The sequence below is a fragment of the Petaurus breviceps genome, unplaced genomic scaffold (assembly GCF_028583685.1).
Source record: "Petaurus breviceps papuanus isolate PSGF00001 unplaced genomic scaffold, PetGlider_PUasm1.0 90825, whole genome shotgun sequence".
Taxonomy (NCBI): Eukaryota; Metazoa; Chordata; class Mammalia; order Diprotodontia; family Petauridae; genus Petaurus; species Petaurus breviceps.
Genome location: NW_027187353.1, coordinates 22,425,931 through 22,451,563, shown reverse-complemented (window position 1 = coordinate 22,451,563; position 25,633 = coordinate 22,425,931). Strand labels below are relative to the sequence as shown.

The 25,633-nt window shown below is 41.4% G+C and overlaps 1 protein-coding gene and 1 pseudogene across 1 annotated transcript in view; both read right to left on the bottom strand.

Annotated features, from left to right (window-relative positions):
- Nucleotides 1-25,633, bottom strand: part of DNA2 (DNA replication helicase/nuclease 2) — a 50,078-nt gene that overhangs the window by 9,908 nt on the left and 14,537 nt on the right. Inside the window, exons 3-14 of the mRNA XM_069071487.1 lie at nt 21,806-21,989; nt 20,903-21,048; nt 18,542-18,673; nt 17,323-17,542; nt 12,368-12,485; nt 11,409-11,574; nt 10,715-10,909; nt 7,031-7,261; nt 3,102-3,218; nt 2,911-3,020; nt 926-1,035; nt 77-301 (exon numbers count right to left, since the gene is read on the bottom strand). Coding sequence (XP_068927588.1) covers nt 77-301; nt 926-1,035; nt 2,911-3,020; nt 3,102-3,218; nt 7,031-7,261; nt 10,715-10,909; nt 11,409-11,574; nt 12,368-12,485; nt 17,323-17,542; nt 18,542-18,673; nt 20,903-21,048; nt 21,806-21,989 — 1,954 coding nt within the window. The remainder of the gene's footprint in view (nt 1-76; nt 302-925; nt 1,036-2,910; nt 3,021-3,101; nt 3,219-7,030; nt 7,262-10,714; nt 10,910-11,408; nt 11,575-12,367; nt 12,486-17,322; nt 17,543-18,541; nt 18,674-20,902; nt 21,049-21,805; nt 21,990-25,633) is intronic.
- On the bottom strand, nt 23,540-24,510 carry LOC138148481 (TAR DNA-binding protein 43 pseudogene; annotated as a pseudogene).

The following is a 25,633-nucleotide window of genomic DNA, read 5'->3' as shown; positions in this document are numbered from 1 at the left end:
GACTTTTATATGCTCAAATGTGCTTGCTCATTATGATGCCACGGGAACGATCGTCAGCAACATTGCATCGGCTTACTTGACTGTTGTAGAGCTCCTCAAGACTAGCCAAGGACTGAATAGCTTTTTCTCTGCAGATTTCTTCCTCTGTAAACTTCTGAATGCTGGGATGAACCTTCTGAGTTTGACCCAAACGCAAAAATCCTACTTTAAATTTCATCAACTTCAAAAGAATGTTATCAACCGCAGAGTGAGTGTAACTGGTCAGCAAAACACTGAAGCCACAAGCATAGAGGATTCTGACCTAAGAATAGGATACAGGAAAATTTTTTAAATGTTACCTTAACTTCTAGATAATTCTTAGCACGTACTCAATGCTACAGACAGACATGCTCGAAAACCTATATATCACAGAGAATGAAGGAAAACAATTTTCCACTAGAAAGTCAGACTGTTGAATAAAAATGATATAATATTCACACTCCTGGTAATATTATGCTCTTAAACTATGTTAAAACTTTAATTTTCTACAGGATTACTTTAAAAGTTTGCCAACACAAGTAAAATTTAAGAAAAATTTGGAGTATCCAGTGTCCAGCCCTCAGTACAGTTTACCCCTTGTATAGGGAAAAGGAACATATAAAATACACCCAAACCACTATCAGAGCCGGAGACTATGAAATACAAAATGCAACAAATTGATCACATGATGGTAACCATTTTCTCAGTTCAGGGTTATAATGATGCTACCTCAAAAGTGAGAGAATAAAAGCCATTTCATAAAGATATTTTTAATTCTCATTATGCTTCCCTGAGCACATCCTTTGAACTGAAAAGAGGCTGATAAAAACATATATATTACATATACATACATATATCTGTGTACACACACACACACACACACACACGTAAAAATATAGATCCTTACAAGGGCACATATTGTTGTAGTTTTCCCAGTCCCAGGCATGCCGACAATAAGCGTGTAGTCTTTTGAAAGAAGTACTTTTTTCATTGCTTGTCTCTGGGGTTTATTCAAACCTGTATTTTAAAATATTTTAGAAGGAAAAAAAATGGACTTTAAATAGTAAACTAACTATTGTTAGACTGATATTTTAGTTCTGACCCCTCACAAACTAGTATGCGACTTCTACCCAGAAGCAACCATGGACTCTGAAAGGCCATGCCACAGGAGCAGGAGGGCTCCCCTGCTAGAAAGGCTTTCAGGGCACCTCCAGCAACAGAAAGAGGGGGAGTGAGCAAAGAACACAGAGGCTCAGGGCCTCTAGGCCAGCCACAGGGCCATGAATCCTTTGGCCATGACCACCCAGAAAACAAGACGGCTAAGATGGCCTGCCATCCCCTGCCCCCTCTGCTTCTGCAGTGTTGGTGGCACAAAAGCAGAAAAGGGGGTAGAGGGTGCCAAGAATCACAGCGTTTAAGCACTTGACAAGTACTGGCTCAGCTGCTGGGGACCTGACTGAGATCCTGCCTCAGTGATCCACAAGTGGCCAGCCAAACTATAAGGAAGATGTGGAGCTGGGTCACAGCACTCTCCGAATGCAGCCAGGCCACAACAAGAAGGGGCAGCTGGGCAAGAGGACTGCTCGCAGGCTGTCCTCGAGGAGAGCCCACATAATGCACAGCAAGGGTAGCCTTGAAGGGGTGAGAGAAAAGAGACAGGCTCTGGTCCATCAGCCACACAAATGCATGAAAAGTGCCAAAGACAGGATACCTCACAGGTTTATTGTTTGACCACAGAGAGGCACTTGATTTGGTGGAGCAAAACACAGCCATGAAGGCTTTCCCCCTATGTGATCTCTTATGGAGATTCCTTGAGGGAGATTACAATAAGAATGACTTCATTCGACAACCATTTACTCTCTACAATCCGTTGAGGCATAAAGGTGCTAGCCGAGATCACAGAGGATGTCTAGAGAAAATCTAAATCCAAAGGGGATACCGGGGAGGACAGGGAGTCCCTCCAGATGCTTCTCACTTAGAAAGCTATTGCACTGATAGTGTCGAGGCCAGATTCATAATCACTCCAAAGGGATACCCTAACTATCTACAAAGGAAAAAGCAAAGGCGTGCAGAATGCCGATGGTCCAATGCGTGCCATTCAGACCGATGGATAACTCTTAGAGGCAGTCCCTAAGCACATTCGTGTTGGGAAGACGCTGCAGATGGACAATGACCTAAGCCTGGAGAAGATTAGGAGGAAGCCCACAGTCTGGACAGGATCTGGGAAATGGGGCCATGTTTTCAATTACCGCTGATTTCCCTTTGAAACCTCATCTCTATCTGAAGTACCAGTGCTGTTCCAGGGATGATGAACACTAGAATCTCTGAATAATCTGAAATAGGGATGTGGCCAATCATACAGCACCAATGAGGGAAAATGGGTGGGCAAGGCACAGAGCTTCAACCGTATTCACCCAAGGGCCAAGAGCTGTAGAGGGCAGGGAAGCACTTCCTATGTCTCAGGTACTGTGCTAAGCACTTCACAACTATTATCTCATCTGATCCTCATAATAGCCTTGTGGAGTCGGCACAATAATTATTCCCACTTTACAGGTGAGAAAACTGAGGCAAACAGGTTAAGTGACTTGCCCAAGGTTACACAGCTAATAGGAGCTGGAGACTGAATTTTGCACTGAATCTTCTGGGGCTCCACCCCCTGCGCTGCCTAGCTGCCTCTCTGCCTCCCAAACCCTTCAGGGGAAGCCATCTGATAGATTTAAAGAAGCTGCAAAGGATGAGAAGGCACTGGTGTGACCAGCTCTACAGATGGGAGTATGTGCACTGACAAGATCAAAGGCTAACTGAAAAACAGAAATAGAGATGAGGCTGGAGCTTTAATAGTAATAAGAACAAACAGAAACGAATAAAAATCACACCGACTACAGCTTCTACCTTTTAAGATGTTGGCGACCCTGTCCTTGGCTTCATGTGGGAGCACAGAACTCAGGTACTCTATAAACTGTGGCTCACGAAAGTCAATGACTAAGTCTCGAAGCTTTTCACTGTGGAGGAACAAAGAGTGTTTTACTCCCGTGTTCTCAAAAAGCCTCTTTCAATGCTGAGTGACTTGTCTTGCTACCAACCTCGTAGGAGTGTTCTGCATCAGCTTGGAAAGGTTTCCTAGGGGAATTTCAATGCCACCAATTCTTTCTTCATAGTCTAATCTAAACAAAGTTGACTCAGGTAATTTTGACAAATTCCTGAAACAAAATAAAATGCACATATGGAAAAATGCTTGTCATTTAGATAACACCAATTTAAGCCAAACGCAGGAAGTAAACAATTAGTTAAGAAGATGAATTCTGAGCAAGTAATTTAGATTAATTAGCCACTGTTTAAAATGTGGAAAGCTAGGCTTCTGGATGTGGCTAATGGAAGGAGATAAATATGTATTTGCTGGTAATCTTTTTTTTTTAATGAATACAATTTTATTTTATTTTTTTTACACACACACACACACACACACACACACACACACATATATATGTATATATATACATATATATATTTGAATATTCGATTTTAAAACTTTCAATTCCAGATTCATTCCCTTCCCCCCCTGCCACCCACCCCCACTGGGGAGACAAGCAGTTCAGTATAGGTTGTACATGTGTGGCTAATGCAAAACAATAACATAGTAGATGCATTGAAAAAGACTGACTATATTTCCCTCCCTCCTATCCCACCTCCCACTTGTTCTATTCTCTACTTTGATCCTGTCCCTTTTCACAAGTGGGTGCTTCCAACTTCCCTCCCCCCCTGCCTGCCCTCCCTTCCATCATCCCCCATCACATCCCCTTCCCCCCCTATTCTCCTGGAGGGTGAGATCCCCTATTTAGTGTGTATTTCACTCCCTCCTCAAGCCAGATTCAATAGGAATAAGGTTGACCCATTCCCTTTTGCCTTCCTATTCTTCCCCTCCATTGTAACCATTTTCCCTTGCCTCTTCTGTATGAGATAGTTTGCCCCACTCTGTCTCTCCCCATATCCTCTCATTATATTCCTCTCTCACCTCTTAATTTCACCTTTTAAGTATCATCCCTTCCTGTTAAATTGGTCCCATGCCCTCTATCTATGTATACCTTTAAACGTATATACACACATTCACATATGTATTCATATGCCCACATACCCTCATATAAAGACATATATATATATACTTCTAATCCCTTCAACTACTGAGAAAAGTTTCATAAGTTACAATTATGGTTTTTCCATGTAGGAATGTTAATAGTTCAACTTTGGCCAGGTGGCTCAGCGAGCAAGAGCACCAGCCCCAGTGCCGGGACGACCCAGATCAAATCCGGGCCCAGACACTCAGCACCACACCCAGAAACAACAACCGGCCGTGCAACCCCGAGCAAGCCACTCAACCCCAAATAAAAATAGTTCAACTTTGATAAGTTCCTTATGATTTCTTTTCCCTGTTTACCTTCTCATGCTTCTCTTGCTTCTTGTATCTGAATGTCAAATTTTCTATTCAACTCTGGTTTTTTCAGCAAGAATGCTTGAAAGTCCTGTATTCCACTGAATGACCATATTTTCCCCTGAAACATGATACTCAGTTTTGCTGGGTAGGTGACTCTTGGTTTTAATCCCAGCTCCCTTGACCTCCGGAATATCACATTCCAGGCCCTTCGATCCCTCAGTGTAGAAGCTGCCAGATCCTGGGTTATCCTGATTGTGTTTCCACAATATTCAAATTGTTTCTTCCTGGCTGCTTGTAATATTCTCTCCTTAATCTGGGAATTATGGAACCTGGCTATAATATTCCTAGGAGTTTTCTTTTTGGGATCTTTTTCAGGAGGTGATCAGTGTATTCTTTCAACCTCTATTTTGCCCTCTCGTTCTAAAACATCAGGGCAGTTTTCTTTGAGAACTTCCTGGAGGATGCTTTCCAGGCTCTTACTTTGGTCATGGCTCTCAGGCAGTCCAATAATTTTTAAATTATCTCTCCTGGATCTATTTTCCAGGTCAGTGGTTTTTCCCATGAGATATTTCACATTGCCTTCTATTCTTTCATTTGTTTGGATCTGTTTAACAGCATCTTGATTTCTCATAAAGTCATTAGCTTCCATTTGCTCCAATCTAATTCTGAAGCAATGATTCTCCTCAGTGAGCTTTTGAGATTCTTTTTCCATCTGGCAAATTCGACTTTTTAAGGCATTCTTCTCCTCATTGCCTTTTTGAGCCTCCTTTGCCATTTGAGTCAGTCTGTTTTTTAATGTATTATTTTCTTCAGTCAGGCTGTTGACTCTCATTTCATAATTTTCTTGCATTGTTCTCATTTCTCTTCCCAATTTTTCCTCCACTTCTCTTATCTGCTTCTTAAGGTCCTCTATGGCCTGTAACCAGCTTGTATTTTCCTTTGAAGCTTTTGGTGCAGGAGTTCTGACTTCACTGTCTTCTTCCTGTTCCATGCTTTGATCCTTTTTGTCCCCAAAATAGGAGTCTAATGTTGGAATCTTCTGTCTGCTTTGTTTCCTCTGCCTGCTCATTTTGCCACTCAATTACTTGACTTTTGGGCTTTTTGCCACAGTAGGACTCTGCCACCAGACAGGGGAGTTTTTGTCCCAAACACTGGGGTTTTCTCAGCTGCCGGAGGTATTAGATGGGTGCCCTCTCTGAGGTCTCCACACGCTCTGGCAAGCTGGACACACACCCCAGGACCTCCACCCTAGACTGCAATCCAGATCCAAGCAGGTTAAAGCAAAAGTGATTACCCCTCAGACTGGTGCTTGGTCCCCCTACACTCTGCAGGCCAGGAGCTGAAGCCGCCACGTGGCGCTGGCAGGCTGTGCTGGCGTCTCAGCAGTTTCTCGCCCCGGGGGTAAAAGCCACGCACTCCCACTTCCTGGGTCCCAAAGTCCAGACTGCACTCGGGGGTCACGTAACTAGTTAGCATGCCAGAGTCTCGTTCGTTATCGGAATTAACCAGACAAATTGCTCCACCAACTAAGAACGGCCATGCACCACCACCCACAGAATCGAGAAAGAGCTATCAATCTGTCAATCCTTTCCGTGTCTGGGCCAGGTGAGGTTTCCCGTGTTGGGTCAAATTAAGCCGCAGGCTCCACTCCTGGTGGTGCCCTTCCGATGCTGGTAATCTTAAAAATCGTATCAAAGGACCTTCGCCTGGAAAAGAAGAGAGGAAGAAAACTGCCCCTACCTATTCCCCAAGCTACATCCCATCCAGAGTAGCTACAATTAGGAAGAACATTGAAAGAAGCATGAAGGTCACAGGAGACAAAATTCAAAACAAGACCTCAATCCCAAATACGTGGCCTCAGCTGTCCACTCAAAATACAGAACCGAGCAGGAAGAAACATAACACACATAAATAACTATATATCACTGGAGAGGCAGCAGCAGGCTGTAACGGGTGGAGGAAGGTCTCATAGACAGGCCCAGGTCCGAGGCTGGCCAAGGACGGCCAGGCCTGGCAGGGTGACCCTGAAGAGGTCATCACCTCTCAAGGCCACTCAATACCCAGAGCAGTGGCCCTCCTGCACTGGCAGAGGGAGGATGATGACCAGGAGCTTCCCACATCAATGAAGCTACGGGAGCTAACTTTTTAATAAGTTGGTTGCTAGAGAGGAATTGATGGGAACCTTGGGAGGATACGACAACTTCTAAGATTCTGTGATAGAGTAGGAAAGGGAAGCCGAGAATAACTCATTATGCAGACTCTAGTTTGGAAAGGCAGATTCCCAAGGCCTGGGAGAAAGCAGAGATAGAACACCCACTACTTGGCTGGGGTCAGCGCTGATCTGGTCCGTGCAGGCACATCCCGCCACCTTCCTATTTCTTCCTAGTGCCAGGGCTCCTGAATATCCTCCACAGAGGATCTAATCAAGGCAACGGAGGTCTTCCTTTTGTCTTTTAATTATCTATTCAAACATTCAATCTTATCTTGACAATCCAGTTTAACCAAGAGAGTCTAGTGTGCAAAACAACTTTTTAAAACTTCTCTACCCCCATTACTTAAATAAAACAAGAGAAATGGACTCACCTGTCTAGCAAACAGGTGACTGTGGTCATGTTCATCTCTGTCACATATCCACTGCTTAAAGCAAGCAGCCTTCTTTCTTCTCCACTCAGAACGACTCTGTCTCCTGTCAGGAGGTTTGTACTAGGCATCCTACCATGTTTATGCTGGAAAGTATGTAAATATTGTCCACTACAAACAGTCTGGACATCTTTGGTCCTAATCAGATTTCCAATGCAGTCACCATGCTTCTCCCTATAATATGAAAAAACACATAGGGAAACCTCTTATTAATATCATCACATTCGTGTCTTCTCACCATTGCATCTCTTTTTTTCTTCTTGGACCCATCAGACTTATGCTAAAGTACCAAATTAATGAAATTTCTATTGCATTTTTAATTATCTACACTCATGTTTCATAAGTACTTGTTAAATATCTACATCTTTTATTATGAAACTAACCCCAGATAAAGGGTCCCAGACACATATACCCTGAAGAGCTATGTCTGGTGATAGCAAGAATCAAGTCCTCTCTTCTCTTCTCCTCCCCCACAAGAAAGCCCCAAGTGCAAAGTCCTGAAAATCCCAAGGCTGGAACCTTGAAAGATGCAGGGAGTAGCAACCTTGAAAGATGCAGGGAGTAGCAACCTTGAAAGATCAGTGGGCCCAACCCATAGGGAATCCCAGGTTGCTAGCACTCTGTCCTAAGACATAAAAGGCCTTGAAAATCCAGTAGAGGGAAGGCTTCACCTAGGGAGGACTGAGTTAGCACAGGAAGCCACACGGACCAGATCAAGACCAAGCAGTGCGGACCACCCCAGACCAAAGCACAGCAGAGAATGGCTCTGTCATAGAACCATAATACAGGTTCTAAACCTGGAGAAACGAGTCAATTAAAGACAGTAACCAATATAAAAAAATTACTGCAGATCTAGAGAATGCCCAAAAGGAGAGAAAAACTCAGAGATTCAAACAAAAAAATGGATGTTTCCACAAGGACTACAGAAACAAAGCAAAAGATAAAAAAGAAAATAAAACCCTGGAAGAAAAAAATTGGAAAAAGAATAAATAGCTCAGAAATTAGTAAACCTTTCCTAAGTAATATATTCCCTGAAAACTATTAGAGACCAGAAAGAAATTATGACTTCATGAAACAACAAGAAATATTAGAACAAAATCAAAAGACTGAAGGGAAAAAAAAAAACAGAAAAAAAGTAAAGTAGTTGATATCAAAAAACTTAAGTTCTCACGAAGAGAACTTAAGAATTATTGGATTTCATTATCTCATATAAAAGAGGCAAGGGAAAACTGTTACAATGGAGGGGAAGAACAGGAAGGCAAAAAGGAATGGGTCAACCTTATTCTCATTTGATTTGGCTCAGGGAGGGAATGACATACACACTAAATAAGGTATCTCACCCTACAGGAGAGTAGGGGGGAAGGGGATGAGAGGGGGGATGGTGGAAGGGAGGGCAGGCTTGGGGGGAGGGAAGTTGGAAGCACCCACTTTTGAAAAGGGACAGGATCAAAGTAGAGAATAGAACAAGTCGGGGGGGGGTGGGATAGGAGGGAGGGAAATATAGTCAGTCTTTTACAATACATCTACTATGGTAATATTTTGCATTAGCTATACATGTACAACCTATAATGAATTGCTTATCTTCCCAGTAAGGGTGGGTGACAAGAGAGGAAGAGAATGAATCTGGAATTCAAAGTTTTAAAAGCAAATGTTTAAAAATATATATATATATATTATCATTATTATTTTACATGTAACTGGGAAATAAAATATACAGGCACTGGGGCATAGAGATCCACCATGCCCTACGGGAAAGTTGGAGGGGGAATGGGGAAATATATGGGAGAGAGCAGATGGGGGAGGGGATGTTCAGTGGGATCACTATTTTGGGGTGGTGGGTAGGAAAAAATAGGGAGAAAATTTGTAACTCAAAATCTTGTGGAAATGAAAGATGTAAACTAAAAAATAAAAAAATTTTTTAAAAGAATTATTGGATTTCCTGAAAAGCATATCTTTTTTGCAAAGCACAGACATTGTAATTCAAGATATCATCAATGAAAACTGCTTATACCGATCAAAATCAGAGGGCAAAATGAAGACAGAATCTACCTATAACCTCCTGGAAAAAAGCCTCAAGGAAAACATCCCAAGGAATGTTATAGCCAAAATCCAGAGCTCACATAAAAGAAAAACACTGAAAGCATCTAGAAAAAAGCAGATTAAGTATCAAAGAAACACAGTCAGAATCACCTGAGACCTTGTGGCTTCAATTATAAAGGGGGAGATCTTAGAACACAATATTCCTAAAGGCAAAAGATACAGGCTGACAACCACGAATAATTTACTATGGAAAACTGAACACTGTGCCTACAGGAGAAAAAAAAAATGGGCCTTTCATAAAACAAAGGACTTGGAAGTATTTCAGTTGAAAAGACTTAGGCTGTGTAGCAATTTCCAAGGATGAGAACAGAGGCTCTGGGAGAAGATTGAATGGTTCTGTCCTGAGGGTTAGAAGAAAGGAAAGACAAGGGAGAGAAAAGGAGGAAGACACAATATCACAGAAAAAAGAAATAGAAGAGGTGATGTGGGTGGGTAGGGAATTTGTTACTTGTCTTAAGTGGGTTGCCAAGAAAAAGAGTGGACAAACATGGGGGAGAGGGCAGCAGGTGAACCTCCCTCTTCTCTGAACCAGACAAAGGAGTGTTGTGTGCACACACACAGACACATACACACACACACTCAGTTTGGTATAGAAATACACTGAATTCAATAGTGAAAGGGGAAGGAGAATAATAACAGGGAATTGCAAACAAAATAAACTTCCTCATCTGGAAGAGAGAATTAAAAGGGGAAAAAAAAACCCTAGAATCCCATGGGGTGCCCAACAGTTGGGGAATGGATGAACAAATGGTGTGTAAAGTAAGAGAGCATTACTGCTAAGAAACAATGGAAGAGAAGATTTCAGAGAATCCTGGGTCCTATTAAATGAGGCAGAGCAAACCGGGAGAACGGTTTTCCCAGGACGACTTGGTAAAGAAACGCAGCCTTGAGTGTCCTGTGCCCAGGGATCAATGCAATGACCAAACATATCTGAGGCCGCACCCGCTCCATACTTCCTACCACAGGCCTGACTGGGCTCCAGGCAGTCTTATAGACACAAGCATGGTGGGTCGGCTTCGCTTGATCATACATCTTATTGATGTATGATCATGCATTACAAGTGGTTTTCTTTTTCTTGATTCTTTAATGGAACGCTTAGAAGTGGGACACAAGTGGGATTAACCATAAGAATGGGGGTAGGGGAGAGGGCCATGAGAACAGAAGGCAGTTCAAAAGCAAGCGCAGACAAACAGACAACAATTTAAAGGCAACGTGCCGTGGCCAGCACGGGGATTTATTTTCCCTGACTTTCTCCAAGCGGGACAGAGAAGAGGGAGGCGGACACAAGAAGCCATCTTTTTGTCAGCAATGTTCGCCCGGCAATACTGTGCATGATCCTCGGGTGCTAGTCTCAGAGGACCTCGAATTAGGGCTTGATTCTAATTCTGAAAGGCCTTCCAAGAAGCTACCCAGCCCCCTCATTCTCCAGACAAGGCCACGCCTGTATCATAACTCAGGCTCGGAGTTCAAATCTAGCACTCCTTCCATAGATCCCACGGGCTACAGAAAACAAAGTGTTCTGCTTACCTCTCCGAGGACGACATTAACCATATGTTTCTGTGGCCCCTCCTGCTATCCTTTGACTGGGACTCGAGGGTCATCATTAGATACCAAAGGCTGAAGTACTGGAGATGGGAATGCTTCAGGTGCTGTGTAGCCTTTTCGATTTGGGGCAGCATGGGCAGGGGAACGAAGCTCTGGTCCATCTTCTGTTCAACAGCTCTAGATGCAAAACTCCGTGTCAGAAAGGTCCTGGAGACAGGTCGGGCTATGCCTCAACTCTCTCCAAAGTAAGCGGAGATCTAGGGTTACCAGCATAAATCACTCTTCTATTTTAGACATTATTGGGTATTTTAAGTAAACTCCAAAGGCTTTGGAAATATAAAACATGGAAGAAACTAATCCACACTGAATGGATGGCAGGCACCCTGCCGTGAGGTCAAGAGAACTCCTATCTATGAGATCAGATCAGAAACAAACGGAGATAATAACCATGATAAATCCATCAAGGCTAATTCCATCAACACTTAGGAACTCAGTCTGTTACAAATTTCTGATAGCTCTCTGTACATACAGAGGAAGGAGGTATCTGTATGGACATATAGCCAGCTAGCTAAAGAGATACAGATATAGACAGAAATAAAGGTGACATAAAAGCAAATGTTATCCATGGAATTTGTAAAAGCTACAACCTAAATTTAAAGAATCTGAAACTCATTACCTGCTATAAAGGGCACAGTTGTACATTTGTGAGCAATATTTACAGGCGTAACTGTCGTTAATGATGGGTGGCAAGTGTGCAAGCTGAGTTTGCTCCTTTCCTGCAGTGGATTTTGTGACACTATGGGACAAGTAGAGTGCCATCTGGTTTCTTAACTTTAATAACTCTATTTTTTTAAAGGAGAAAAAAATATTATTAATTTGATTTGACCATCACATTATTTTGAGACCACCAAGTATCATACGTAAACATGAATATTACTATAAGGTAGCCAGGTGGCGCAGTAAATAAAGCATTGAATCTGAAGTCAGGAAGACCTGAGTTCAAATTCAGCTTCAGACACTTATTAACTGTATGGCCCTGGGCAAGTCCCTTAACCTCTGTCTGCCTCAGTTCTCTCATCTGTAAAATGCGGACAATAATTGTATCTTACCTCACAGGTTTGCTGAGGAACAAATGAGATATTGATAAAGTGTTTCACATAGTGCCTGACACATAGTAGGTGGCTAATAAATGCTTATTTCCTTCCTATCTACATTTTAGTAACTACTATTTGAATGCCAGAAAAAAAAAAATTACTGGAAGGGACCTCAGAGGCCACTGGATCAAACAACCTCTTTTTACAGATCAGGAAACTGAGGCCTAACAAGGTCAAGTGACTTTACCCAAGATCAGCAGTCAGGAATTCTCTAGGGCTGGCTCTGAACCCAAATACTCCTTACTCAGGAATAGAATCTAAAAGGTTAAGGTTTATGTTTTCCAAAATCTAAACCCAGGACTTCAAAAAAAAAAGCGTTGCCTGACTTTTAACATTTCTAACCACCAATGAGAGATGAGGTTTTTCATTACGTCCTGCAAAGGTCCAGAGGCAGCCTTTCACGTGGACTATCAATGAAGGCTGAAAAACTTTTATGATGTTAACAGCAAAAAGAACAAGGAGAAGTTGGGTTGACCCTTACCTCTCCTATCAAGACGGCTGGCAGGAACAGGGTACATGGTACCAGTCCGGAGGTAGAGAAGCAAGCCAGCTTCTGGATCAGCCCTTCTTTCCTGGCTTAGTAGTGTATAGAGAATAACCTACAAAGTCATTTTAAAATTTCATAAAATAACACAAATACTGATGAGAGTAAATGGGGCTTCCTAATAGCAAATACCTTCTTCCTACTCAAACATCAATATCCCTCTCAATTTTGCTTTCACCTTAAAGAAATATCTAAATTGCCAACCACTTAAAAGCCAATATATAGAACTGCCCTAAGTTTTACATCTTTTATCCATTGTTTATGAGGCCAGAATTTGTTAGGGTCTTATATTTCCCCCTGATAGACTAATATTATATGTGTTAAAAGTTAAATGTATGGATATTAGTCAGGATTACCATGCAGAACAAATACCTCTTGTTGGAAATCAGAAAAGCTTTTTCCCACAGAAGGAAAAGTATAGTATTGCTTCTTCGTGGTACAGAGGTTCCCAATTTGATTGATAATGCATTTGTAATATCACGTTAATAGAACCATCAAACTTAACCACAGTAGGTTTCAATTGGAAAACTCCTTCAGAATTCCAAGCTGGGCCACGTAGGCGATCCTTCTGGCTGGGTTATACCAGAATCAGGGCTCCTACTCATCTGCTCTGGCCCCCTTTTCCCCCCTGCCAGGAAATGAGGAGTGCTTCTGCTCAAGGCTGTTAGTAGGTGTGCCGGCCACAGCAAGGGGGCCAGCAGGGTGAGTGCTAGGAGCCACGGATTCTTGTTAGTGTAACCCCTGAAGGCCACATCTTCCTCCAGAGCAGATGCTTTTCAGCTCATTTCCTTCCTGATTCAGGCCCTCAGTGTTAGTTAGCCCACCTGCTTCCTTTCCTAATGCTATCACCCGTTTCTTCTGACCAAAGTTTCTCCCCCTGCTCCCTAAATGTAAGAAAGCAATCTCACTTTTTACAACTAGTAAACAAAGAAGAAAGAGACAGGACAAGTTAAGAGGCTCTTGTGCTTGGCCCTCACTTTTACTTTCTCTTTTTTTCACTCAAATTCCATGAAGAAAATGAATCATGGAAATAAAAAGAGGGGGCCTACCCAGATCATTCTACCACAGGAGGTATTGCCAGGAGCAAAGAAGAGTCTGGGACAGGGTTTCTGATCAGAACAGTATGGAAATGGGGCCGAGTCTGGATATGCTACCCCTGGGACTAGGACTAGACCAAGGGGACCGATGACAGATGGGGAAGAAGGGGAAGGAGGGAGAGTAAGCAATTCCCTCTTCCCTCCACTTTCCTCTTGCCACAGAAGACATCCTGTATCAGTCCTAGACGAGATTTGGACTGGGTCAGAGGTGGAAGATTCCAACCAATACCTGGTGGTTGTGGCTTGTCCTTCGTCTGGAAGACAATCATGACATTAGGGGAATGATGACGTGACTTATGGTTGACCTTGATTTAAGTGAGGAAGGGCTGTGCCAGGGCCCCAGCCTCACTTTCTCCTCCAGAGTCATCTGGGTCCAATTAAGTTCTCTTAAAGAGGCCTATCACTGAATGGATGTTGCCTCACTCAAAGTGAGAACCTGAAAAGACCTTAGCTTAAAAAGACCAAGGTCTCCCCCTACATCCTGGGCCATCTCCAGTCGTCCTGATCCATATCTGGCCACTGGAGCCAGATGATTCTGGAGGAGAAAGTGAGCCTGTGACTTTGCCCAACCCTCCTCACTTAAATCCAATTCAATGCAAGTCAAATCGTCATCTCCCTGAGGTCATGGTCCTCTTCAAGAATGAAGGACAAAGCACAACGCTGAGCTGCCTGAATGGGGACTCAGCTGGTCACTTCCAAATGGGCAACTCGGCTTGTCCTCTCCTCTCCTTTCTTCTTCCCTCCCCTCCCCTGAGTGTTCTGCCCAAAGGAAGGTACATTTTCCCCCCATATTTTTAATTTATTTGTTTTTAGTTTTCCACATTCATTTCCACAAGATTTTGAGTTACAATTTTTTCTCTCCCCATCTTTCCCCTATCCCCCACCCCAAAATAGCAAGTCTACTGAATACCCCTTCCCCCAATCTGTTCTCTCTTATATCCTTCCCCTTCACCCCCCTAACTTTCAGGAAGGTACATTTTGATGGCCGAAAGCTAACTACTTAACCTGGAGTCTATTGGCTAGATTTCTTTCTCAAAGATCAAGCCTTAAACCCAATCCACTCTGGATCTCATGGACTGGACAATAGATCCCTGCCCAAGCACCACCTGGTAGAAGACAACAGAGAAGAAAAGGGAAAAGGAAGAGTTCCTGAGGCCACTGGCCCTTCCTGAGTGACTGTACAGAAGTCAGCCTGGAGTATGCCTGTACATGGGCCTAATAATCCCGTGAGCATGCTGACATTTCAGCTGGGAATTATTTCCCAGAATACCAGGTATCAATCATTTCAATGGGCCAATTTAGTATTCCTAATGACAGCTGAGTCATAGTAAATCAGTTTTAGTTTGAGAAAGCCATGAGGGACAAGATTAAGGAATTCAGGGCCATTTATTTTCTAGGCAGCTCCCTGATGTAAACCAAAGCTAAATAAACTCTCATCAAAATGATCTTAATCTAACTCCATCAGTTGCAGAACCTCTATTTAATCTATCAATGCAAATGCACAAATATTATAGGTCAAATTGAGAGCTATTAACTACCCTTCATTTAAAGCTTGATGATGGGTGCTAATTTATAAAAGATCCATATTTAATGTAATATATAAATTACATTTACAAACTGTTCTATTAGCTGAGTGCAAGCAATAGGCTTTTGAAAAACAAATTTAAAGTTTTATTTTACTTAAAAATTGCTATCCCACCAGATTAAAAAGCTAAATTTCTTCTGTGCCCAGTGTACATTCAGTTGAGTTAAGAAACAAAAGATTTCTTAAACTGACAGAGAAAGAGGATTACAGAGATAAAGACTCTCCAAAGAAAATGTTAGTTCCAAGAGCCTTGCTATTTAAATCATTTCCAGGAATACTTAGGGTAATTCAGCTGCCAAGATAGTAAGGAATGGAAAAAATTAGTATTGGAAAAAATAATATTCACACAGAGTTTGGTGTTTGAGCTTGATAAATTAAATTCATCTGAACATGGCAGGCTGTTGTGTTGTTAAATTAAATGTGAAACATTTTGTTGTGTTGATTACTGAATGTAATTCATACTTACTGGCAATGCTTTAACACAACTTTGAAATGATCCACATATAGATATAAATATGTATATATTCATAAATAACTACTTACACCCCATTCCACCACAATTCCTCCACCAACCTTCCCACCCAAACTGCCAGTGAGCCAACTCCCTATGCCTGACAGATGGAGAGGAAGGGAGTATGATTTTGGAGGGCTAGTTAACTTAACCACCAATTATAATGTTGTTTCTATGCAGAAAATGGGTTTCAAGTTCCAATTAATCAATTTAGAAATGGATTTTTGGCATGAAGTTCATTTGTAAATCAGGGACTACCTGTTAATTAAAATGAGGAAGTCCCAAAGTAAGGATTTCCTTGTTGTACACCTTGCATACTTAAAATTCTGTTTGCATTTTCTGCACATTGAGTAGATGGTGCTCTCACTATGAACTCATTCTAGAAAGTGGAAACTTGGTCACCGCAACAAAAGCACTGTCTTGTTATACTACACATGCCCTACTACTGCACGTGATTCATCTTCTTACATAAAAGTTGAAGTGAACAAAATGGAACAATTCACCTTGGGGCCACCACAACTGAGCCAATTTTAGAATCCTAAGTGTTTTTGCACGGCTCAGCAGGCCCAAGTGATTTCAGTCAAACCTGCCTGGGAAAACCAAGTGGAAAATGTGAAGGTCCCACAATGCTCCAAGCACATGGCTTCAAATCTTTATAACTTTATAAAGGATTAACTGCTTCTCTTCAAATCTGGCTTGGTTTGTTCTGCTCACAACTGGGTCAAATTTCAAAGTTATAACTTCAGTCCAAGTTACATAATTATCCAAGTATAAAACTAAAGTCTTTGGAGGAGGAAAATGGTTTCTCTGAACATTTGCAAAGTCAGAAGCAGCAAAAATACAGCCCAAAATTACTCTGGGCTTGAATCTAAAACTGAAAACTTTCATTTCAAAAGTCTGTTATCCAGAACACTATTAACAGCAGCAAAGAAGGTCTTAATAATGGAAAGTTCCTTTAAGCTAAGGTTCAGCTATAAAACTCATATTGTAATACAAACACATTCTATGTAACATCTTTTTTAAAGTTTTAAAATATGAAAAAGGAATGGCTTACTCTCCATAATACAAATTCATGTATGAGACATAAAATGTTTTCATTACCAGTCTATAACAGATGGTAATATTATTATAATTGGATTACAATTAATGTTTCCTGATATATGCAAGTGATAAGACGGTTTTATTATTACTGTAATGATTTTGATTTTATTTCCTTCCTTCAAAAATCATCAAAAATACTTCCAGAAGTATTTAGTTTCAATGTCTATGTTTCAAGAATGCTTAGGTTTTCATCTCCTTTGAAAGTCACAGCTTTTATGTACTTCAGTTGGGAGCATCTCAAATCACAGAGACTTTTAATATAGCATTAATACACAGTTCCCCTACTTAATCTTAGATGAAATTCATTAGACGTCAGGGAGAGAAGAAGGAAAGCGAAAAGGTAAGTTTATAACTCTGCTACTACCATTAATTTTTCCGAAGAAAAATTTCTGCCCCTAACAGTATATACATATATAAATACATACGCTTCTAAGACCTATTTCCTTATAATGGATCAGCAGGAAACATTCCCAAATTGAAAGGTGCAACATTAAATTAAAATAGTAAAGGGAAATTGCTGCATTTTTAAAGATACGGGAATCAGAATGTGCTCTTGGACAGATAAAATACCTCCCGTCTTAAGAATCTGCATCTGTACCTGGCTTCTGTGCTCAATAGAGTTCGATTCCTTGCCGGTTTTAAGCTCCAATGGCATTACTCCACACATAGCTTTGGACCCACGATGTATTTTCACGTTGACTGTGACATCAATCTTGCCCTTCAGGCCAAACCTTGGAGACCAAATGTTTTCTTCAATATCTAGAGCTTTTGTCACTTGAATCCTACAAGATGATTCATCCATTTTTCTATCACATAATCTGGGAAAACAAATGCATGTTTCTTCTGAAGACAATGAGAACAAAAGACTGTGCACGCAAACCAACCAGAAGGTGAAAACACACCTGCCTTTCTTTCTAAAAGGACTCAGCACAGCCTGGTGCAAAGACCACTGTCCTGGAAGTCAGGAGATCTGGGCTTAGGTCCCAGCCAGGTGACCTGGGCAAATCACTGGAAGCAGGATGACCTGCATTCAAATCCTGCATCGGACGCTTACTCAGCTGTGGGGCCATGACCACTCAGTCTCAGTTTCTGAATCTGTAAAATGGATCTAGCTATGAGCAATGACTATTTCTCTAATTTTTTAGGTTTTTCTATTACTTAGGGGAAGCTAGGTGGCGCCATAGTGCACAGAGTGCTAGGCCTGGAGTCAGGAACACTCAGCTTCCTGGGTTCAAATCCAGCCTTAAAAACTTACTGGCTGTGTGACCTTGAACATGTCACTTAACCTTATTTGCCTCTGTTTCCTCATCTGTAAAATGAGCTGGACAAAGAAATGGCAAACCACTCTAGTGTCTCTGCCAAGAAAACCCTAAATGGTTCATAAAGAGTCGGACACAACTAAAGTAATTGAACAAGTCTCTGAAAAGGAGGACTCATGACTGTGGCTAATTCCTATGTGTCTTGATAGATGGACTAATTTTTTTTACATTCTGTAGCTATTTTTGAATAAAAATTTCTAACCTCTTCTTGCTGAGTTTCATTCATAATAAAGAGAAATGGTCATTAGTTGTGAGGTGTTATTTTGTATACTACAACTCTGAAGTGACTGACTCTCAATTAATTTTCGAGTTTATTCTTCTGGGTTCTCCGGATAGACCATCAAATCACCTGCAAAAGCCATCATTTTATGTCCTTAGAAATTTCTAATTCTTTCAAAAGACTGACGGCTCCACCTTGAAAGGTGCGCTTCAGAGCTGCTAGCCCCGAGAATCCCAACAAATGAGACAAAAAGGGTCAGGCTAGAAGGGCTTTCTTACGAAGTGAGGGCTGTCTTGGGGAGGTCCACTGAAGTGGGCTTGTGCATGAAATCTTCAGCCCATTTAGAAAGTGATGGAAGATAGTCTTCTATTTCTTGTTTAAATTCATCTTGTTTCAGGTTCAAGTGATACCTTTAAAAATAAGCAAGGATATAGCGAATGAAAAAAGGGGGAAAATGATAAGAACAAAAACAATGGAGAAGCCAATAGAGGTGATGTAACCCCAAGTCCAAGATCACACAGCCACCTCGATTCCTAGAGTGAGACTCCAGTGGCATCTTAGAATGAAGAGGTCCAGGGTGGATAGGTGGCACGGTGAATAGAGCACAAGCCCTGAAGTCAGGAGAACCCAAGTTCAAATCCAGCCTCAGACACTTGATCACACTTACTAGCTGTGTGACCTTGGGCAAGTCACTTAACCAACTGCCCTGCCTTCCCCCTCCAAAAAGCCCCCTCTCCCAAAAAAAAAGAACAAAGAGATCCCCTCCACAGAGTGGCTTTCCATGGAAACCTATGAGCAAATGGTACCATACCATGATGACCATATGTGTACAAGAGAACATCCTGTGAGAAGGAGCCAGGTGGGGCTCAGGACTGCACTCTGACCACAGAGCACTTCCCCCAACACCTTCCATATCTTCTGAACTTCCAATCCATCTCCTTGCTGTATCTGGCCTGCCTGCCTGTCGTCTCTGACTACAGCTAACAGCATCTGCCTTTGACAATATAAAGAACTGCTCACTTTACTCACTAAAATACCAGACTCAATAAAAAAGCAAATAAAATGAGGATTCTAAGATGTTTTAAACACATAAAATACCTTTGAATGCGCTGCCTATATAAAAGGAAGGGGGTAAAGCTGCCAAACAGTCGTCTGCAGGGCCAGCGTACACCAGGACAAGAAAAATAACTCGTCACAGTCCTGGACCTTTGTGGCCTTGAGAAGACCCTCAGCCTCCCTGGCCTCTTGACCCTCATGTGTAAAATGGAGACTGGAACATGTCATCTCCTGATGACACAGGGCTGCGGGAGGCCCAGAGAAGAGGACCAAGGGTTTCCAGCAATAAAGCACTTTACAAATGCCAACGATCATTTCAGCTCTGAATAGGGATCCACGTTGACTCTGGGTCACTTAGCCAATCGGAGCCTCTACTGCTTCATCTATAAAACTGCTGACCTTGAAAAGCTATTCTGCTGAGAGCCCTTTGCAGCCGCGTGCCAGCACGATGCCAGGTGGATGAGGACATGGCCACCCCACTCCAGGCTTCTTCCACACCACCCTGGTCCTAAGGGGCTCGCAGATGGCCGCAGTCATGCTGTGGACTTGGAAATGAGTAAAGAGGCCTGGGCATGTGCAACTCCCTGGCTGCCTTCACCTGATCAAGAGCACTGACCTCTCTGGACCTCAGTTTCCTCCCCTGGAAAAGGAGGGCATTGAACCAGATGAGGTGTACACCCTCTCTAGTTCTACAACTGATGAAAGGCTGTCACCGATGTAACTACTGAATGACTGAAGGCGGTCATGCTGCCAAAGGAGACAACCTGGACCTCAGGGGACCCCAGCATTGAGGCACCAAGTCATCCGGGTGTTCAAAGCCATTTTGGGTGGACACTGTCCTCAAATTTAGTGGATGCTTCCTGAATTTGGGCCATCCCTGGGAACCTGCCTCAGGGCTCCTAAAAGTCTACTGCATTGGAGCAGCTAGGTGGCATAGTGAATAGAGCACTGGCCCTGGAGTCAGGAGGACCTGAATTCAAATCTGGCCTCAGACACATAACACTTACTAGCCATGTGACTTTGGGCAGTCACTTTAACCCCTATTGCCCTGCCTTCTTCAAATCCAACCTCAGATACTTACTAGTTATGTGACCTTGGGCAAGTCACTTAACCCTAATTGCCCTGCCTTCCCCCTTCCAAAAAGCAAAAAAAAAAAGTCTATGGCATGTCCCCTGCCTGCCCAAGCTTTTGGAGTCGGGGCCTCGTTTAGTTATCTTCCCTGGCTGGCGACCATCACTCTTCACAGCTCTCTGGACATTTGCCCCCCGAAGCTCTGCCCTCTTTCCAATGCTGTACAAACTTCTCTGCCACAGGCCGGCGGCACAGGAATACCTGAAGGGGCTCTCCTCTCTGGAAATACCTCGTATGAGTCTACTCAGGCTGCTCTAGAACTTTATTTTCTGATGCTTTTCCTGGTATTCTAGATCAGGAAGATGTACAGGCATTTATTGGGAATATCAGATGAGCAAAATGGGGCAGGGCAAAAAGCAAGACAAAAAAATCCCAGTGTGACCCAGACATTTTGAAGATTTCAGGACGTTTCCATAATCGCAGCTTACCTTTGTTCTCACTATGTTACTTACATTTCCTTCAGATGTTTTATTTGTTGAACAGTCTGTAAAGCAAATCTCTGGAGTTTTTCTTGGGCAAAACTGTCAGTTATAGCTTTCTGGAATATTTCATGCAGGACTGTGCCAATCAGCATTTGATGAGAATTGGGATCGCAGCTCTGTAAGAACATGGCAAATGTATTTCTGATTGCTACATGTTAAGACTTTATTTTTCTATACACATAATTATGCACGAAATGGGTATTTTTCTAATATTAAACAGTCAAGAGAAGAGAATATTAAATATTTTCCTTCATCTACTTTTCCTTCATCCCATAATTGTTTAATAAATTCTCATGGATCTAAGATGCCTAAAATACTAATCTTCAAAAAAATTAATCTTACAGTCTACCAAGAACAGACATAATTAGGAATGTTTAATGTTCCCAATGAAGGAATATCTAATACATGTACTCAAAAATGTATCAGAAAAGATAATTTTATAAATAACAATAGAAATCTTAGTAAAAGATTAAGTTTTTCTTTCTCAGAAATGCTGTCTAAGGGCTATATTAACTATCTATCATTCTTTTACTCTAGAGAATGATCAAATGGAAAATACAGCCAATGCTAATTTCCAAAACTCATTTGTTACTTTGCTACTTGTTTTACAACATAACTGTTTTGCTTCTTTAAGACAAGAAGGCTAAAAGAATGCTCTGGCCACAGGAAATAAGCCTCAGGACATGACAACAATGAGCATCAGGCCTTATTAATTTATTTAATTGAGAATCCTAAGGCAGATGGGGGTTCACAAGATGCTATCATACCAAAAATCACCACTAGAACGACTTTCCTTAAGGCCAGAATTCCTCTGCTTAGTATCACAGCAGACAGATCTGGATCGGCAACAGTAACACCTTCTAACACACTTACCCTAAAATTTTCACTCAAAACAGCTCTTCTCATACAACGAATGCTATTCGCCACACTTGTACCAGAAATCAGCATGTCTGGGTGGAGAGTCAAATATCCACAATCTTTATCTATTATCCAAGCATCTGCATTGTGTTCTCCTTCCAAATGAATGATGTCTCCCGGCTCTACTGAAAGGTCATCCCTGAAAATAAAAATAGATGTCAAGTAGGAGCTTAGTTTGAAATGCACAAAAAAGAAGGCATGAGGGGAGCTTGACCTACAGAAGACAGAACATTGCTCATTCTCATTTGTACGATTTAGAACAGAAAAAAAATTTGCAGATCACTTAGTTTAAGTTTTTTATGTGAGAGATAAGAAAACAAAAGCCCAAAGAGTTTAGATGAATTACCTAAGGACACCAAGGGAGGAAGAGAAAGAGGAAGAGAGTCAGATTTGAACCAAGTTCTCTGGATCCATAAGCAACTAGGTGGTGCAGTGCACAGAGTGCTGGGCCTGGAGTCAGGAAGCTTTATCTTCCTGAGCTCAAACATGTACTAGCTATGTGACCTTGGGCAAGTCACTTAACCCTGTCTGCCTCAGTTTCCTCATCTGTAAAATGAGCTGGAGAAGAAAATGGCAAACTACTCTAGTATCTTCATCAAGAAAACCTCAAATAGGGTCAGGAAGATTCAGATAGGCCTGAAACAACTTGAACACCAGCTCCAGATCCAAAGCCAGGACTCTGGTCACTGTCCCACAGTAACCTCTTTCTGCAGGTATTTCTATAGAACCAGATACTAATCAACATCAAGTTTTTTATAAAAGTCTTTAACTGCCTCCAACTTTAAAACAAGCACTAATATACTCATGGATTCCCTTCAAACAGAAACACATTAACTGCTTAGGTCCCAGAATTTATTATAGGAGAAAGGGCCACCTTTACATAATCTAATCTCAAAGGCCTGAGAATTTCAGTCTTTATTATTTATTCTTCCATTCTTAAGCCTTCAATCATTCCTTTGTCTTCCTAAAATTTTAGAAATAGTAAAAATAAAATATAAAGGCTTTTTTCAGTTCCATTTCAAAACTTGGGCAGAAATCCAAAATCAGTCTGCCCTAGGCTCTTGTGCAGCATTGCTATAACTATGAAAACAAGGGTTAAAGAATTTTAGGCAGATAAAATTAAAGGGAAAGCAGGAAACTGGGAAACAAATTTTACCGCAAGTTTCTCTGATAAAAGCCTCATTTCTCAAACATACAGGAAACTAATTCAAATTTATAAAAATAAGAGTCATTCCCCAATCAATAAATAGTCAAAGGATATAAACAGGAAGTGTTCAGAAGAAATCAAAGCTATCAATGGTCATTGAAAAAAATGCTCTAAATCACCACTGATTAGAGAAATGCAAATTAAAACAACTCTGAGGTACCACCTCACACCTATCAGATAGGCTAACATAATAGAAAAGGAAAAGGGCAAATACTGGAGGGCATGTGGAAAAATAGAGACACTATATGATGTGCTGTTTGCGAAGTCATTAACCATTCTGGAGAACAATTTGGAACAAGGAAGGGGCCATAAAATTACACATACCCTTTGACCCAGCAATGTCACTGCTAGATTTGTACCCCAAAGAGATCAAAGGAAAAACGACCTATTTGTACAAAAATATTTAGAGCAGCTCTTTTTGTTGTGGCAAAGAATTAGAATTAAAGAGACACCCATCAACTAGGGAATACTACAAGATAACACTATAAGAAATGATGAATGATAGCAGGGTTGATGCTGAAAGCACCAAAATTCATTCCTCCACCAGTTACTACCTCCTTGTTTCCCAAACCAGCTCCACCCCCTCTACTGTTACCAAACCCACCCTGATTTCCAAAGCTGACTGGATTACCACCAAATCCTCCACTTCTTTCTAACTTCCTATTGCTATTGCAGCATTGGATATATGTGCACTGATCTCTTTAAAGATCAAGTCCTCTCCACAAAGAGACTGGGACACCTGATCATCTGCAAACGTAACCAAGAAAAAGGTCCTAAATGGTTTTGGAATGAGGGCATCTACCACTTCTCCATAGGAGCAAAAAAAACCAAAACTGTCCCAATTCATCATTTGTCATGTCCTCTGTATAGCACCCAACAAACACCTTTCTGCTTCTCAAAGGCTCATATGGGCTTTGCCTGGAATTAGGAAGTTTACAGTCATACCACCATGCTCTGTCATGTGGCCCTGAGGCATCACTTTCACCTTTGTTTCAAACTTCAGAAAAGAACAAAACCAAATTCTTTTGAATGACCAGTTTTAATGTCTTTCTTGACCTGAACCATAAGGACTTCTCCAAAAGTGCTGAAATATTCTTTTATATCCTGTTCAGTTAGTTTCCAGGGGAGACCTAAGACTATTAAATCAGAGGTCTTCTGCACAGCTCTTTTCACTTTGCTGATGAGGCATCTATTCCATCCATTTTCCTTTTGTTATCTTTTGGATAATTGACAACATATACCAGATTTCCCCAGCTAGGGTCACAAGGTGCAGAATTCCTCCTACCAGTCGCACACCCCTCATATATTGAGACACTGTATTCCAGTAGCAGAGCCTACATGCCCCTGGAAATTGGGCAGTGACCATAGATAGCAGCAACGTCCCATTGTCTTCTGAGAGAATTTCAATGGGTTCATCGTTCTCATCTTCTGTTACCAAAATGTATTCAAACATCTTTACTAAAAGTTCCTGCGCGGCCACCACAGGGCTCCAGACAGGCAAGCTAGCGTAACACAGGCTAGCCCTCGCACTGCTACCACCACCACCAATACTGCTGAGCGCTGACCCATTTTTATTTTTATTTTAAAGTATATTTAGTATTTTATTTTCCCCAGTTATACATAAAAACAATTTTAACATTCATTTTAAAGATTGTGAGTTCCAAATTCTCTCCCTTTCTCCCTCACTGTATCCCATTCCCAGGTGAAAAGGCAGGCAATTTGATATAGGTTACACATGTGTAGCCATGCCAGCAAGACATTGCCATAATACTCATACTGTGAAAGAAAATGTAGATTAAAAAAAAAGAAAATCCACCATCAAGAAAAAAAAAGAAATGATGAACAGGATAGTTTTAGAAAAACAGGGGAAGATGGGTATGAATTGATGCAAAGTGAAGCAGAAACAAATCATTGTACACAGTAAGATCAATACCATAAGGATGATCAATTGTGAAAGACTTAGCTAACTCTGGTCAATACAATGGCCCAAGACAAATTCAAAGGACCCATGATGAAAAATGCAGTCCAACTCCAGAGAGACAGCAGACAGAAGCAGACTTTTTTTCACTCTTTTCTTTGCATCATGGCTAATGTGGAAATGTTTTCACATGTATAATCATATATGACTTCACATGTATAATTGAAATAATGCTTGCCTTCTCAATAGGGAGGGGAAAGACCACCGGGTAGAGAATTCAGAACTCAAAATATATTTTTTTAATGTTAAAAAATAGAATAAAAAAAAAGAATTTTATGCTAAATTTCATTTGACTCTTCTTAAAAAAACAACTTAAATTTCAAGCTGCAACTGAACAGAATGAAGGTTTAGGTGGAAGAAGGCTCTTTGTCTTCACTCTACCTCTACCAGCTGTGTGACTGTGGACAAACTAACCTCTCTGAGCCTCAGTTTCCTCATCTATAAAATAAAGATAACACTAATGATACTTGAGCTAACATTTTGCTTAATTACCACAAAGTTTGAGTATTCATTTTATCTCCTCAAATGGTTTTGAACACAGAGACCTGAGATGTGGAGCCCAAGGTAAACACAGAATCAATCCATGTTCAAAACCCTG